Genomic DNA, 14,973 nt, shown 5'->3' with positions numbered 1-14,973 from the left:
GCTCATTTCCAATATTATTTTATGCAAGCCAATAGCATGTTTTTTTTCATTGCGGGATATTGTTTTTGAACTAATATAGTATCATTTTGATAACTAGTGATGGATTTTGATGTGTGTATCCAACAAATAATTTTTGCGAAGTGCGAAACTGTCAGTCTGTTACTGTCAAACCTGAAAGTGTCAAAACTGGCAGGTGTATATAGCGCGGTGGATTACTGAAAATCAATGAATTTAATTTATTTACTCGTGTAATTGCCTAGTTTTCAGCTTATGTAACATTAATAAGTATATTTTAACCGTTTTTCTGAGCACATGGTGTTCAGTTAATATAAATTCGTTATCTGTGCATTGTAAAGGTTATGTTTTGGTTCACCACGTGAAAAATACCGACCATACGTCGTAGTTATACACAATCTTTAGTTACAAAATCTATTAAAATGGGGCAAAATGATGACGAGTTCTATTCAGGGGTGGACGATGCGAGAAATAACAAAATAAACAAAGATCCACCAGAACGTAATGGCCGAATAATCGTAAGAAATATATCCTTTAAAGCCACGAAGGAAGCTTTGAAGGAGCATTTTGCCAAGTTTGGAACTGTTAATGAAGTAAATTTATTGAAGAAACCTGATGGAAAGCTTGTGGGATGTGGTTTTGTGCATTTTGCGGATGTTGCAATGGCTGAGAAGGCTATTGCTGCGACAAACAAGAAACCATTCTTGGGTGAGTACAATGCTTACTTTGTTATGGTTTCTTTAGAAAGATGGTGGTATAAACTTTGTTATGCTACTACAAAAACACACATCATGAGTAGAGAGTAGTACAGAATTAACAAGTATTTAGCTAAGGGATTAAGAAAATAAGAAATTGAATCATGAAAAAAAAAATTGAAATTGATGGACTACATATTACAAAAAACTAAATGTCAGAAATAAGTAGATAATTATTCTTAAAAAAATAAACAATTAATGAAAGAAGTTCAGTAACTAGAATGACTAATGAATAAACAAATGTGCTTATTTCAGATCGCCCAATACATGTGGCATTTGCAGTGCCAAAGAAGAGTTATGTACAGAACATGACACAGAATGCTGACTACAAGCCCAGGTTTAACAGTACTGCTTCTGATGATGATGAGAAACCTAAGTTTAAGAGTAAGTTCTTGATATACAAGTACACTTCCCTATTAGTAATAATGGCAATTTACAATCCGCCTAAGTCCCAATTTCCTGGCCATTGTTTAACAATATTTATACTAACCATGTGGAATAATCTATTCTGGTCTAAAAATATCAAATGGAAGCTGGTTTTAATTTTACTGCAGCAAAGTACTTTGCAAGATGATACAACAAAAGTACTTCATACCATTTTGATTGTTAATAAATTACTGAATTAAAAAATACATTTCTACACTAACTACCTTAAAGTAACCATAAGATAGTACAATATGGTTGTTTACAGTTACGGGATCATCATTTTTCTTCTTTATATTGCAGGAGAAAACACAGAAGGCACAGAAAAACAAAAAGAAGACAAAAACAAAGTAAGAGTAAACCGCAATGCTCGTCTTATAATACGTAACGTCTCATTCAAAGCTACAGAAGACACTTTAAAAGAGCATTTTGCACCTTATGGTGATATATTAGAGGTCAAATTGCTGAAGAAACCGGATGGAAAACTGGTGGGATGTGCGTTTGTACATTTTAAGAATGTACCAATGGCAAAGAAGGCTTTGTTGAATACTAATATGAAGCCATTTTTGGGTAAGAATTTTTTATAACTTTATTTGAAGATCAAACTTAGAATAAATGTTATTTTAACATAGATAAGAAATGACATAGTTAATTCAAATAAAAAAAAAATTTTGTTCACCAATTATAATAATATGCTTATTTGAGCACCCTGAAATTTTGTGTTTGTAAATAAACTTGCTCTGTTTTACAAAAAAACTCGAAAGAAGGACTAGATTTAGATCTAAAATCTTTCATTCTCACAAATATGTTTTTTTTTTATAAAAATCCAAACACATATCCACTTCAAATTCGTAGAATTCTTCCTACACAATAACATTCGAACTTCTTACTAAACTTCTAACTTCTTTAATTACTGTTACCATACATCCATACTTAATATTTTTCCATAATTCCTAAGGGCGTCCAATATCAGTGGATTGGGCAGTGGCCAAGAACAAATACATGCAGCACCAGGTGAACCAGCAGTTGGAGATGGAAGAGAACATCAAGAAGGAGGATTCAGACAGTGATGATGATGACCAGAAACCTTTGAACATCTCCGGAGAAGATGTCAAGGCTGAGGTCAAGAGTGAGAGTGAGTGATTCTTTATTTTGTTATAAGTATTTTGCTTGAGGGAAGTAGAGATAGCTTTTGTTAAGTAGACATATTATTATGTATTATTCATCAATTTAATGAAAAATGGGGCCATTTCTCGATTTAAGAGAGGTTCAATACCAAGTTAAGGTTGGAATTATTTACTGCTGGAAACAAATGAACAGAAAATGTATTGTTCTTTTCCTAAATACAACTATTCATACTAAAAAAAACTTACACCTTGTTCCCATAGAGAGTTCAAAAAGCAGTGGACTACTTAATCCTAAAATTCTTGCTTCAACCACATTTACTCATCTTACACAATCTTAAAATCATGGAATTCAAAAGATTCAAGGCCTAGCTAGAACCTAGATTTAAATCTGAAGGACATTTAAATCTGAGGGACAAGAAAATAATCTTTGTACTGCTTTTTATAGATTTTAAGTTTTTGAACAATTCTTCTGTAATTGCAGGTGAATCTGATGCTGATTCAGACAAAGAGAGTGGCACAGAGGACGAAGATGATGATGATGATGATGAAGATGAAGAACAGGAAAGTGATGAGGAACAAGGCTCAGAGGATGAAGACAAGGGTGAAGACAGTGAGGATGATGAACAGGACGAGGATGTGGAAGACGAAGAGGAAGGAGACTTCAAACAAGAGAAACAACGGTATGTATAGACTGCTTGTGATAATATGAGGTATTTTCCATTTTCCGTTCTAGTTGCCGTGTTGGTAGAAGGCTGTAGCTAAGTGTTCCTTAATTTTTTTAAAAATAGTGTTAAGGTAAATCCTGGCTACCTTTCCACCTGATCTTTAGGCTTGTGTTTAAGTATAGGTTTTAGTAAACAACTAATGTAAAGGATTGATATAGAATTTTGATAAATTAGCGTCACTTTTGAGATGGTAATAATACGAAATAGTTTCGATGTGAATGTTACTAATTTGTTTCCGTATAGAAAATCAATGCAATTATTAATGAAAGAGTATGTTATAACAATTTATACTATTCAACATAATTGGTAAGATATAACCAACGTAAACTCTATGCAAATGGACATACAATTTCAACAATATTTTTTTCTACACCCTATGACAATAATTTTTCAACCAAAAGTAAAAAATCTTTTCTTTCACAGTACAAAACTGAACGACGCAGAGGACGGCTGCACGGTGTTCATAACGAACATTCCGTTCAGTGTGGACAACGATCTACTGAAGGAGTTCGCTGAGAGGACCGGCCCCGTCAAGTACGCGCTCATATGCGTCGACCGTATGACTGAACACTCTAAAGGCTCGGGATTTGTTAAGTTTGCTGTGAGTAAAGATATACTGCCAATACTCTACTTAGTACCGTTACTGTTACGTCAAGTCATTTCAAATTCTTATTTAAAATATCCTTTATCTCGCTCGCACTAACACATTGTCAATTATACGTTTCATATGAATATGACGTAGTTAGGGCACGTAGTGTGTGGTTGTCCCGCAAAAATTACTGAAAGGATTATGATGAATTTTTCAGACAGTTTTATAATCAACAATATAACCTGGATTTAATTCTTTCAATATTTAAAAAAGGTTTAATTTTAATTAATATATTTTGATTGCGTACGAGTACCAACCATTCGCCAATGATTTTTACAATTGCCCTTTAATTCCAGGATCAAGAGCACGCAGACGCCTTCCTCTCGCTACCATCAGATCAGCTGAAGCTTGAAGGTCAACTTCTACAAGTAAAACCGGCGCTGAAAAAAGAAAACTTACAGAAAGGAAACAAAAAAGAAGCCAAGGATAATAGGAACTTGTATCTTGTTAAGGAAGGAGGTAAGTTTACAAAACTACGTTTTTTAAACTTTTTGTGAAGTTACCTAATTTTTTTTATATATTTTTGCTTGTCATCTGGGCGGTGAAAGAGCGCTGTGTGACTCGAGGTTTCAGATTGGATTCCCGTTTTGGGCAAAGTGCTTTTAGCTTATCCTCAATGATATCCTGGAGTTTATAAACTTGACCTATAGGCTTGGCTAGGATTAGAATCAATAGAACCTTGTGCGACCCGGGAATCGAATCTGAGATCTTTGCGTGGCAGCAGCATGTAATACCGACCACGCCACAGAATTGGTCCATCTTTTATTGAAATTAATTTTCGAATTATAATAAGTCAATATCAATATCTATTTGTACGCATCTAGTCTGATGATACTATTGATGTATAGTAATTAATGCCTCTTCTATTGACAGTGGTGGTAGCGGGCACGAAGGCAGCTGTAGGAGTGTCAGCGTCAGACATGTCGAAGCGACTCGCGCTGGAACGTAGCAAGACGCAGATGTTGAAGAATTTGAACAGGTAATATTATATTTATATCTTATTATTCATTATAGGTAGTTTCTGCCCGTGACTTCATCCGCTTGAAAAGATTTTCTGAGGTAAAAGTAGCCTATGTGTTAACCCAGGTTTATTATGTTACCCGTGTACCAATTTTTATCAAAATCGGTTTGGTAGTTCTGGGATTAACTAACATCCGAACTTTCGTATTCATATTTTCATATTTTATCGCCTCATAAACACCTGAATGACATGACGCTTAATTATCTGAGATAGACAAAACTTATTACTACTACTTACAAGACTATTTACATGATACATGACACTTTCCCAACAGATTCGTATCCCGCTATCGGCTGGTGGTATCAAACTTGCCGGCTCACTTCGACGACAACAAGCTGCGGCGCGTGTGTGTGAGTGTGGGGGACAAGCGCGCCACCGTCACTGAGTGCCGGATCATGAGGGACCTCCGGACTCCGCCCGGGAAGGATGGGAAACATCCGTGAGTGTAATAAAATGTCTGAATAGAAAAGTTGATATGCAAGACACACACACACACACACACATATTCCGTACGGCATTTTTTGGCCTAGCCGAGCAGCAGAACCGAATATGCACAAGCCGAACAAATGAGCCGAGTCGGTGTTGTTCGATAAATATTGCCGAACTAAATAAGTGTGTAGCAAGCCTTAGTAAATATCTATTATTCCTCTTTAATAAAATAACATTAGGCATGTATTTGGAGTCTATATAAATACATTTTCGATTTATGGGACAGACATGTTGTTGATTTTTAATTAATGCTTTAATAATCAATATTTAAACCGCAGCAAAGTTTTAGTTACGTGTCTTTAGTAAAAGCGTTAGAGGAAACAAATAATTAATAATAGCTTGTTTTACATCTTTAGGTCAAAAGGCTACGGTTTCGTGATGTTCACTCGCCATGAAGACGCTCTCGCATGTCTAAGGAAATTGAACAATAATCCAGACATATTCGACAAAAACAATGTAAGTATATACCGAGACGAATATTTTTTGATTTTTTACTTTAAACTAATTGCCTAATTGTTTGGAACTGGATAAACTTTGGCTTTTGTCTCATAGAGTATTTAATTCGAACTATTGTTTCCACAGAGGCCAATAGTATCATTCTCAATAGAAGACAGAACAGCACTGAACGCAAGAAAGAAAAGATTAGAAAAGTCCATAGCAAATAATCCATTAGCTAGAAAAGATGGCAACGCAGACGACAACAACCCAGGTAATAACAGGAAAAATAGTAAACGGAAAACCAATGTGGCGCCGGATGAAAGCTACGCCGCAGCTAAACGAAGGAAATTCGGCAAAAATAAATTTAATAACCAAAATAATGATAATGGAGAACATTCTGGAAATTTCGTTAAGAAACCTAGACATGATGAAATGGGGGAGTATACAGGGTTAACGGCTAAAGAGGGGGCTCAACACAAAATGAGGAGTAACCATAAACTAAGGGCACAAGCTGATATCCATAGACAAACTGTCAAAATGGAGAAGAAGAAGAGTATGAGATCGCAGCGGTTGAAGATGGCGGCTAAAGAGAGAGTGAAACTACCAAAACAGAAGATTAATAAGAACCCTAATAAAAAGAGGAATAAGAAATTTAAACCTAAGAATAAGTATGAGTTACTTAGGGGCTAGTTTAACAAATCATCTCTCTATAAACAGGTATATTTTTGTATAATAGAATACGGGAATTAACGCGAACACGCATTTTACCTTAAAATGCCTAACGTTTCGGCGCAGGTTGCACTCGCCGTGGTCGCAGGCTGACCTCAGTCTGACCTCATTTTAAGGTAAAATGCGTGTTAGCGTTAATTCCCGCATTCTATTATACATTAAACAGGCAACGCGAGAATTTAAAAGGTATATTCTTACCTTATTGAAGGTAAACTTGGCCTTCAAATTGACCGAGCATTGTTTAGATTTACTGGATCGGAGATTTCCTGCACAGTGATTGGTCAATTTGCGGTCTCTTCCGCCAAGCTCTGCTTTAATGGAAACGCATCCTTACGATGTACGGCTACTGGTTTCAATTAATCAGTATATTTTAATTATTCCATCGATGTATCTCCTTCGAGGTCAGAATTGTTCCGCATATTTTGTTGTAAATAAATTATAATCTAAAATGTTGTCTTTCTTTTAACGCCTCTTATTACTAGTAAAGAAAATATCCAAAATTAAGTACATTATTTATTTACATACCAGTAAAAATGCAACTTCACAAAGCTTAAAATATATTATGCGTGTTTTTCTATGAAACTAAACTCATAAGTAGACCTGATTTAATTGAAATTGTTTTAAAAATGCAACAAACAGCGAATGTTCCATATTTCTTTGTCAAAAGTACTTTTGACCGCAAACATTTACAAGAAAATAAAAGTTTGTAGTGTTAAGATACATAAATAAATGCACTATTTTAGCGTGTGTGTAGAAGCGTATACATCCGTATACGCACTTGTACGTGCTAGATTGTATACAGCATTAAATTGTCAGTTAGCAAGTAAAAAGTGTCAATGTATAATTAAATAGTAGAAAATACCAGTAATAGGATATTACTTTAGAATAAAGCAACGTTTAGCACGACTTAAACCATTGGTGAAGTTATTTCTTACCCACTGTTTAGTTCCACGAAGCACATCAAATAATGGAGAACCTCTTGCTTCTTGCATCATATTGACTTGAAAGTTCTGAATTAAGTTCAGATTGAAAACACACGATTCTATACAATCGGTACTACCGAGTACCGAAGGTTTGACATTTAAAATTTACTGCAAAAGTAGTTTCTACGACGCCCGCTAGAGGCGCTGATCAGATTTTCATAGACTCGATAGCTAGCTGGTTGTCGATGGTCGATAGTGTCTGTGGTAAAGAATAGTTAATTATTATGGCCTGACTATACATACTATGCTAGATATTTATTTGTCTATCCTCCCACTAATATTATGACTTTAACACGCCACTCTCCTTCAAGTGAGAGTACAATATCTCTCGGTATTCTTCCGGGTGACGCAGGTAATGTTGCACGTGCGGTGAACGGTCCCAGCATTTGAAGTTGCACTGGAAAATAAAAAAGATACGTTAGATACATTTAGAGATAATTTAATTACGAATTCTATGTAACTATACTAACACTAGAAAGCTTTCACTAATTAACAGTTGAAGTCTCCTAAAAATAATACTCGATTATATTATTGTTATTTCAAGAGTGATTTAATATAGCCATAAGTATTTTTTTAAAACGTGGCTGATATTAATATTACACGTAATGTGACATTAATGATGTGATTTGCTTGAATAAAACATCCTTATTTAACTTAAATTCACTATACCTACCTATATAGTCGTATATTAGTGACATTCAAAAATTATGCATTGTAGAATTTATTTATTCGACATTCAGAAGTCAAGTAAGGTAATTATTATTATACTAAAGTACCTACTTATACAAGTATGCTAATGTCTAATCGCTTTCTTATAATAATCGTTCCTTTTTTTCTTTAATTTGTTAAGAATGGATCTTTAATAACGGAATTCGGTCACTGGGATTATGCATTTGATTATGGTTAGATTAACATTTCGGCGCCCTGAGGCAATATCCTACTGGTATCGACTACCGACGATAAGAACCTCTAGCTGACGCATTAGGAAGTATTTTTGCTGTAAATTTCAAATATCAAAACTCACCATAACACCGACTGTAGAGAATCGCGTTTTATGCTACACTGACCGCGGTCACATATTTACTGATAAATAAATAGAAAATATTTCAGTTTACCTTGATGCCCCTCTTCTCCCAGGACGCAGCAACGGTTCGACTTCTCTTCTCAGCTCCTACCGGGTCAGTCTTGGACACGAGGAACAAACCCGGAGCCTTGCAAGGGTTCGCGTGGAACACCTCCGTCGCCTGAATGTAGTGTTTCGTCGCCACGTTGTGGAATATTCTCATGTGACCTCTGTGGAGTAGAAAAGTTAATACATTATAACATCGGCAAGGAAAAAGATCTTTCGGTAATTCCTACATGCTGTCGGAAATGGTCGTAAAATATCGTCAAGATGATAGTGTATTAATACTAGTGGCCATAAGGTCGGGTTCGATTCCCTTGTCGAGTAAAGTGCTGTTGGTCTTTTCTAGTTATAAAATATTTCTCAATATTAACTAGAAGCTTGGTAATGTGTCGTGTAAATGGCAATAGGCAGCGATGTATTTCATATATCTCGGCCTACACCTTTGGGTATAACGCGATGTACTTTATAACTTACTTTATATAAGCTCTGAAGGTCTCCTGCAGGAACTTATTCTTTGGGAATACAGCGGTGGGGAAGCCGACAGGGATCTCGTGAATGTCTGCGCCGGAATCCCACACCTGGGCACCTATGCGGTCTAGCACTGGCTGGAACCTGAAAAGATGCAAAAACATTAAGAAGAAAGAAACCGAATTCGTTTTAGATTTTGTTTAAAAAAATACGTCATTTTTCTACTTAAATTCGTTGACATTCAAATCTGCTCAGAGAACGGTCAGAATTCCGGAATAGGTATAAGTAGGTACCTAAATATAGCCACAGTTTGGTGATCATTCATACACGATACAATAGGTACATCTTTGGATGCAGTAATTTAAAGAAGTGCCACAATGTCTCTCAGTATTATTTAGTTTGTAAGTCGATAAAAAGATAATAAGCTACGTAATAACTTACCTCTTCTGATCCTTGGTGGTCTGCACTAACAGTTCAGCCCAGACATACGCGCCGACAGAGAAGCCGTGCACCACCAGCGGCTTGGAGCTACCACACTCGTTTACTTCCAAGAACCTTAGTAGGCGATCTGCTATTACCTAAGAAAACACTACTGATTAACAATCACACTTATTGGCTTCATTATTTTATTACGCACAGTTTTAACTTTTGTCTGTACCTAATTGGCGAAATTATAATCCAAATCTTTGTTTCAATTTCCGAATTAAGTATAATGGTTTTCAAAAAAACGAACAAGGCAGATTTAAATTCGCTTGCTGAAGTACTTACCTAAATACTTATCCGCGTCGATATGATATTGGATCTGTACCGAAAAAATTGGCTTAGTGCTTAGCTTATCTTGAAAGGTTTTATGAGTCAACCAGTCCTTGGAGCAATTTGTTGAGGATTTTAACAGTAAATTGGTTTGTTTATCTACTTATTCCGAACTTATTGCGAAAATATTGCAGGTTGGTGAACTATCCCAAACCGTATGTGAAAGTTTGTGAAGTTGATAAGTCAAGGAACCTACCTGTGATCCCTTGACCGGCCACATGAGCTGCCAGGGCGAGCACGACACAGCAATGACGTCATACCCGTGTGTTAAGTACAGATCTGCGTATTTCTTCACATGCTTCGGATTGGCCAGCATGAAGTTCATCATGATACATAGCGGCTTGCTTATTCTTCGGTTTAAGCTGTAAGCAAACAACTGGTTAAAAAGGACCTTACTTTCTAGCGCCTACTTAATAAATCTAGTGATGGACTTTTACAAACAATAAGAAAGGGAAAAATTAAGACCATACGCGACACATATCTACATAATAATGACACCCACAAGTTTCTTTTAGGAATGGAACGCACAACTCCTAAATATACAGAATTAAGGGCATCTGAGAAATATCGCAAAGTAAAAAATATTTAAGGTTCTACATTTTTATTAAACTTTTCTCACTGCAATTATTATGCAGTTTCGCAGTGTAATATAACCTTGGCGTGTTATTTAATCACAAAAAATATAAGAATATGACAACGTAATTTATCTAAATTATTATCTAATTTGCATAATATTCCTTGAATTATGTACAAATTGCAATAATGCAGCTAGTTATGGTAATTTTCTATTATTTCATATTTTCATGACGCTGAAACAAACGTTTTTTAGTCATTGAATTTAAATTACAAGTTTTCTTAACTTTTTAAACAATAGAATACTTGGGAAGACGATAAGTACTTACCTAATGCGTGGAAAATAATTAGTTCTAAACTCATGAAAGTTATTGTTTAATTAATACCAAAAGGAAAATTCGTTCAAATCAGTCTACTAGCTATACTATACTACTATCGCTCGGGATATCCTGGATTCTTTTCACTTAAAAACCCTATATTCTTCTCACTTTCGGAGAGATTATTATGGAAACCAGATCTTGTTTTGAGATATGTACCTGTGTTATTTCTATTTTAATTGAGTATTTTTGTAAGAATAGAGGAAAAGAAATAAGCATGAAAGTGTCACAACCCGTCACAAGCAAGATTTCACTAGTGGTTCATTCCTAGCAGTCAGGTTTGTGCAAGCGATAAAAGTACTTACTCCATAGTCTTAGGGTCGACTTTAAGTTTGACATCGTCGTTACTAAAGTGCTGCATGTTTTGGGTAAGGTTCTGTGTGTGTACTCCGCGGTTCACTCCCACTATTGAGATAGGCGCACATGAGAGATGAGGCCGAGTGGACTGAGAACAAATTAAAAAAGAAATTATCTGTAAGTATAATTAATTTAATTTATTTAAGGTGTGGTGTAGGTATTGTACGCACTAAGGCACTTGTCCCACCGCCGACGATGAACGAGTAACGAGTGCGTAGTTGTTTAATGACAGCTGGTTGCTCTCTCGGCGTGTGTTCTAATCATGGAAGAATTAGTACTAACTGGAAGGATCACTAAGAATTATAACATTTTCAAGATACAAACTATCCTTAGTGTGCATCAAGAGTAATAAATAATGTATAAAACTACTTTTGATTGTTTTTATACCAAAATTATGTTTAATGAAACAACAATTACCGAATTTAAATTCAGTAATAATCTTAAAATTACCACCATAAGTTACAAACATTATACAGTGGCAACTGTTAGAGAGGGACAAAGGCTCTTAAAAGTAAGTCTCACTCGAGTCCGTTTTTCGAACAGACATAAAAACAAAACAAAAGTAAACTCTATTAACGAGCAGTAAAGTATGAATTTATTTGATATATTTTTCTTAGTGATTCTTCCAGTCATTTTTATTATTCCGTGGTTCTAATCGTTGGGCGAGTCCATTTTTGACAGCTTGTCGCTTAGCAACAAAACTAGTAAAGCGGCAGTGTCATCAACTATTAGTATATGCATCTCTTTTATTTACACGGAATGTCATATCTATTGTACGTTTCTTGAGCGAGAAAATAGTCGATAGTTAATCGTTTACTCGCTGTTGGTGGGACAAGTGCCTAAAGATCTTTGTGAGTCTGTAGTAAGTAGTTAAAAGTTTCTGTCACACAAAATTATTTGGTGCGTAGGTACTATAGCTACTAAGTTGTGGGTACTAATGTGTTGACAACAGAGACAATGCACAAGCAGACTCCCAAAAATAATTTGTTAATAACAAAAATACATTTTCTGTAAGAGAATCGAAAAAATGTTCATCACAAAAATTCTTCTGTGTGGATCTCGAACCCACGACACGCTTGCAGAGTACCTAGTAGTAGATTGTTGACCATCTTAACCATAAGATTCGGTGATGAAGAGCACCCATTTGGACATCCATTTTAATGAGAATCCTACCCAAGTTTACAGCTAAAAAAACAATCAATGTTTTACGTTGCAGTCATGTGATTGTTCGCAGCCATACATCTTTATTGATGTCATATTACATCGCATAGTTGTGGTTGCAAAATTATATAACCAAGATCAAATATCACAGGGAATGCAAGCTTAAAACATTGCGGTTAGGGAGATAGTCGTCTAAGTTGTAGCTGTTAGTAGACTCGCTACGTATTAAAAAGAGACCGATGGAACTTCGTGGGATTCTTTGGGTCCCATACAAATTCCCAAATGAGCTATTAGATATTCTCATTTCCAGAAGAGACCCATGGCCAATGCCTAGTAGGGCAGATTTTTTCTTTCGTTTATACCACCTCTAGAGTCGGGTTTCTAGGCCTGGGACCTAACAAAAATGTAATGAGTTAAGTTAGTCTTAAATCGATCACGCTCATGATTACTCCACTATATTCATTACATTCACAAAACAGCTGTTTTTCGTAGATGCGATTCCTTCTCACCTCGTAAACCTGTTGTTAAATACTACTGTGTACTTAGTCATATAACAATACTCACATTCAAATTGTTAATCAACCCTCTCCCGTGTTTGAAAGTCAGACAAGCAACCGTCCGAAGTCTACACACCTCCATCGCGACCTCTGTCTGGATCTACAAGTAAACAAAATATACAATTCTAATTGTCTGTGTATAATTAACAAACGATAATTAATAATTTTGTATACTTATGTCAAAATTGTAACTGCATTGAATATGTAGAACATCTTCAACTGCATAACATAGAGGTTGATTGATTTTTTTAAGCTACATTTTGCTAAATTTCTAGCATGCACGGCTCTTCAGTTGTCGTTAACGGGTATTGAAAGCAATGAAATCGGTGAATTTTGGGGATGATTGTTCCCTAATACGCTAGAGTGCATATATTATTGAAGCATCAGCGTTCATTAGTAAACATGCGTATTCATTTTAGGTAGTAGGTATGTTCGTCAATTGGGGATTGTTGCTATTAATTCCCATCTTTAAGACTTGCTGAATGAAATCGAGTAAGAGTACAGAGAGTATCTAAGAATAGTGTAGTTTATAACGAAGATAGGTAACGATAAGCAACGTACTTTCAGTTTAATTTGCTACAATGCAAGTTACAAGCGTTAACCGTGACAATCAATAACTCACGCCTACATTATTATGTTAACTGAAATACAGATTTGTATGGACCTTTGTATACAAACGTCTGTAGGAATATCTTGATTGAAAACATCGATAAATCATAATAAGTTCTGTCTGTGGGACCAATTATTCTATTTTGTTTATTGTCCCCTCCTGTAAATCGTTTGGTTGGGAATACGGCGGACCCTATATTTTAGGGACGCTCACCCTTTGCGTACGGACTTCACAAAAAAAAGAACCGTGTACGCAGTATTTAAAAAATCAATAATATAACAATCTTCTACAGAGAAATTAACTTCTGATAGCTATTTTATAGAGTGCGATAGTGAAAGATAGAATTGTCCAGTCATAGTCATTGGAAATAGGTCAATTAAATTGTAAATTGAAAGAGTTCGTTGCCTCTCAACTAGTCTCAACAGTTGCTCATTTGAATCAAATAATTGTACTCAAATACAAGTTTTAAATACTATCCAAAGTTTTCACTTCCTTATTCAATGTGAGGTTATGTTTAACACAATATAAACATACATTTTGTAATCCCTCACTTTCGATTTCGGTTCCGGCTACTATGTTGGTAGAATAATAAACACAGCATACATTATACTCTACAATGCGAATACCTACCTTTTTATATTAAAAAATCACTTTCGAAACACATAAATTGGGATCACAGTATAAAAATATTACGATATAAATAATCACAGTGTTAAAATGTCAAGTAAACGATTGTGGAATGTGGGCCGTGCGCCTGCGCACTGCGGACGTGTGGTGCGCGGGCGCTTCCAGTCGCGACTGAGCCGGCGCACACGAATTAGGTTCAAGGGTATAATGAGGAAGCCAAAATATGTATTAGCTAGTCTGTAGACGCGGTTGTCGCTTGGTTAGGTATATGCTTCGTATATTAAAATTTGTGAAAGAGTATAACTTTTTAGACAGGCGCTTGGTTTGTTATTGAGCTAAAAAATATATTGCGTGCTGTTGATCTTTACGTGTGTAGGTAGGTAGGTACTTATAAAAGTGACAAATTCCTTTGTTTCTTATGGGAATCCTAGCTTAAATTTACCCCCGATTAAAATTTAAGTAAATAACTATACCCTCTTATATGCTGAGAGTTAAGTATGATTCCGGTCTCAACCAAGCCATTATTTTCTGGCTCCAATATGTAATTCGGGCCATTTTAACCTACCCGTTATCGAATAATTAACTAAGAGAAATTATGGAGACCAATTAAATTTATACTTTGTAACAGAGAATTGTCCGAATTGTCTATTAATTTCTGCACAACGTGCAAACAGACTGACAAACGTACCGATACTATTCTGTTATAACTTGGTGGTCCTTAGATCATGAAGGATGGAATGTCGTTGTACCTATGGGTTAAAGGAGTTAAATAGACTTCCTGTTGTCAACTGTCGTTAAGGATATAGGACAGTATTCGTATAGAATGTAGAAGTCTATTTTTAGTATTTTTTAGTAGTAGAAAATAGTACTGCGATTTTTACGCCATTGTAGTAAAAGAGAAAAATGAATAAGTTTTATTTTATCTTAATTATTTCCACGCTGGAACTAGA

General features: G+C 35.5%; 2 protein-coding genes across 2 annotated transcripts; one reads left to right on the top strand and one right to left on the bottom strand.

Moving 5' to 3' along the window:
* Window positions 1-170: 170 nt before the first annotated feature.
* LOC142980496 (RNA-binding protein 28-like) lies at window positions 171-6,820 on the top strand. Its single transcript, XM_076125921.1, has 11 exons — window positions 171-723; window positions 1,026-1,154; window positions 1,497-1,763; window positions 2,152-2,328; window positions 2,802-3,000; window positions 3,469-3,646; window positions 3,991-4,153; window positions 4,568-4,673; window positions 4,990-5,154; window positions 5,561-5,660; window positions 5,787-6,820. The coding sequence occupies exons 1-11, from the start codon at window positions 438-440 to the stop codon at window positions 6,330-6,332; spliced, it is 2,316 nt and encodes a 771-aa protein (XP_075982036.1). The 5' UTR covers window positions 171-437; the 3' UTR covers window positions 6,333-6,820.
* Window positions 6,821-6,871: 51 nt separating this feature from the next.
* LOC142980497 (transmembrane protein 53-A-like) lies at window positions 6,872-14,341 on the bottom strand. The gene is made up of 8 exons (XM_076125922.1): window positions 14,027-14,341; window positions 12,794-12,886; window positions 11,017-11,156; window positions 9,958-10,123; window positions 9,390-9,526; window positions 8,955-9,092; window positions 8,470-8,647; window positions 6,872-7,751 (listed from the first exon to the last, which is right to left on the bottom strand). The coding sequence occupies exons 2-8, from the start codon at window positions 12,866-12,868 to the stop codon at window positions 7,635-7,637; spliced, it is 951 nt and encodes a 316-aa protein (XP_075982037.1). The 5' UTR covers window positions 12,869-12,886; window positions 14,027-14,341; the 3' UTR covers window positions 6,872-7,634.
* Window positions 14,342-14,973: the final 632 nt, after the last annotated feature.

Source organism: Anticarsia gemmatalis, chromosome 18 (assembly GCF_050436995.1).
Source record: "Anticarsia gemmatalis isolate Benzon Research Colony breed Stoneville strain chromosome 18, ilAntGemm2 primary, whole genome shotgun sequence".
In the NCBI taxonomy this organism is placed as follows: domain Eukaryota; kingdom Metazoa; phylum Arthropoda; class Insecta; order Lepidoptera; family Erebidae; genus Anticarsia; species Anticarsia gemmatalis.
The sequence above is the reverse complement of the archived record's forward strand: the minus strand, read 5'-3'. Positions and strand labels throughout refer to the sequence as shown.

Bases quoted from the DNA above. Each gene is read 5' to 3' on its own strand.
- LOC142980497 (XM_076125922.1), bottom strand. From the start codon at position 12,868: ATGGAGGTGTGTAGACTTCGGACGGTTGCTTGTCTGACTTTCAAACAC. The intron at 10,124-11,016 runs GTAAGTACTTTT...GTTTGCTTACAG, and splicing joins GTCGACCCTAAGACTATGGA to CTTAAACCGAAGAATAAGCA. The intron at 8,648-8,954 runs GTAAGTTATAAA...TCTACTCCACAG, and splicing joins ACCTTCAGAGCTTATATAAA to AGGTCACATGAGAATATTCC.
- LOC142980496 (XM_076125921.1), top strand. From the start codon at position 438: ATGGGGCAAAATGATGACGAGTTCTATTCAGGGGTGGACGATGCGAGA. The intron at 1,155-1,496 runs GTAAGTTCTTGA...TTTATATTGCAG, and splicing joins TGAGAAACCTAAGTTTAAGA to GAGAAAACACAGAAGGCACA. The intron at 4,674-4,989 runs GTAATATTATAT...CTTTCCCAACAG, and splicing joins ATGTTGAAGAATTTGAACAG to ATTCGTATCCCGCTATCGGC.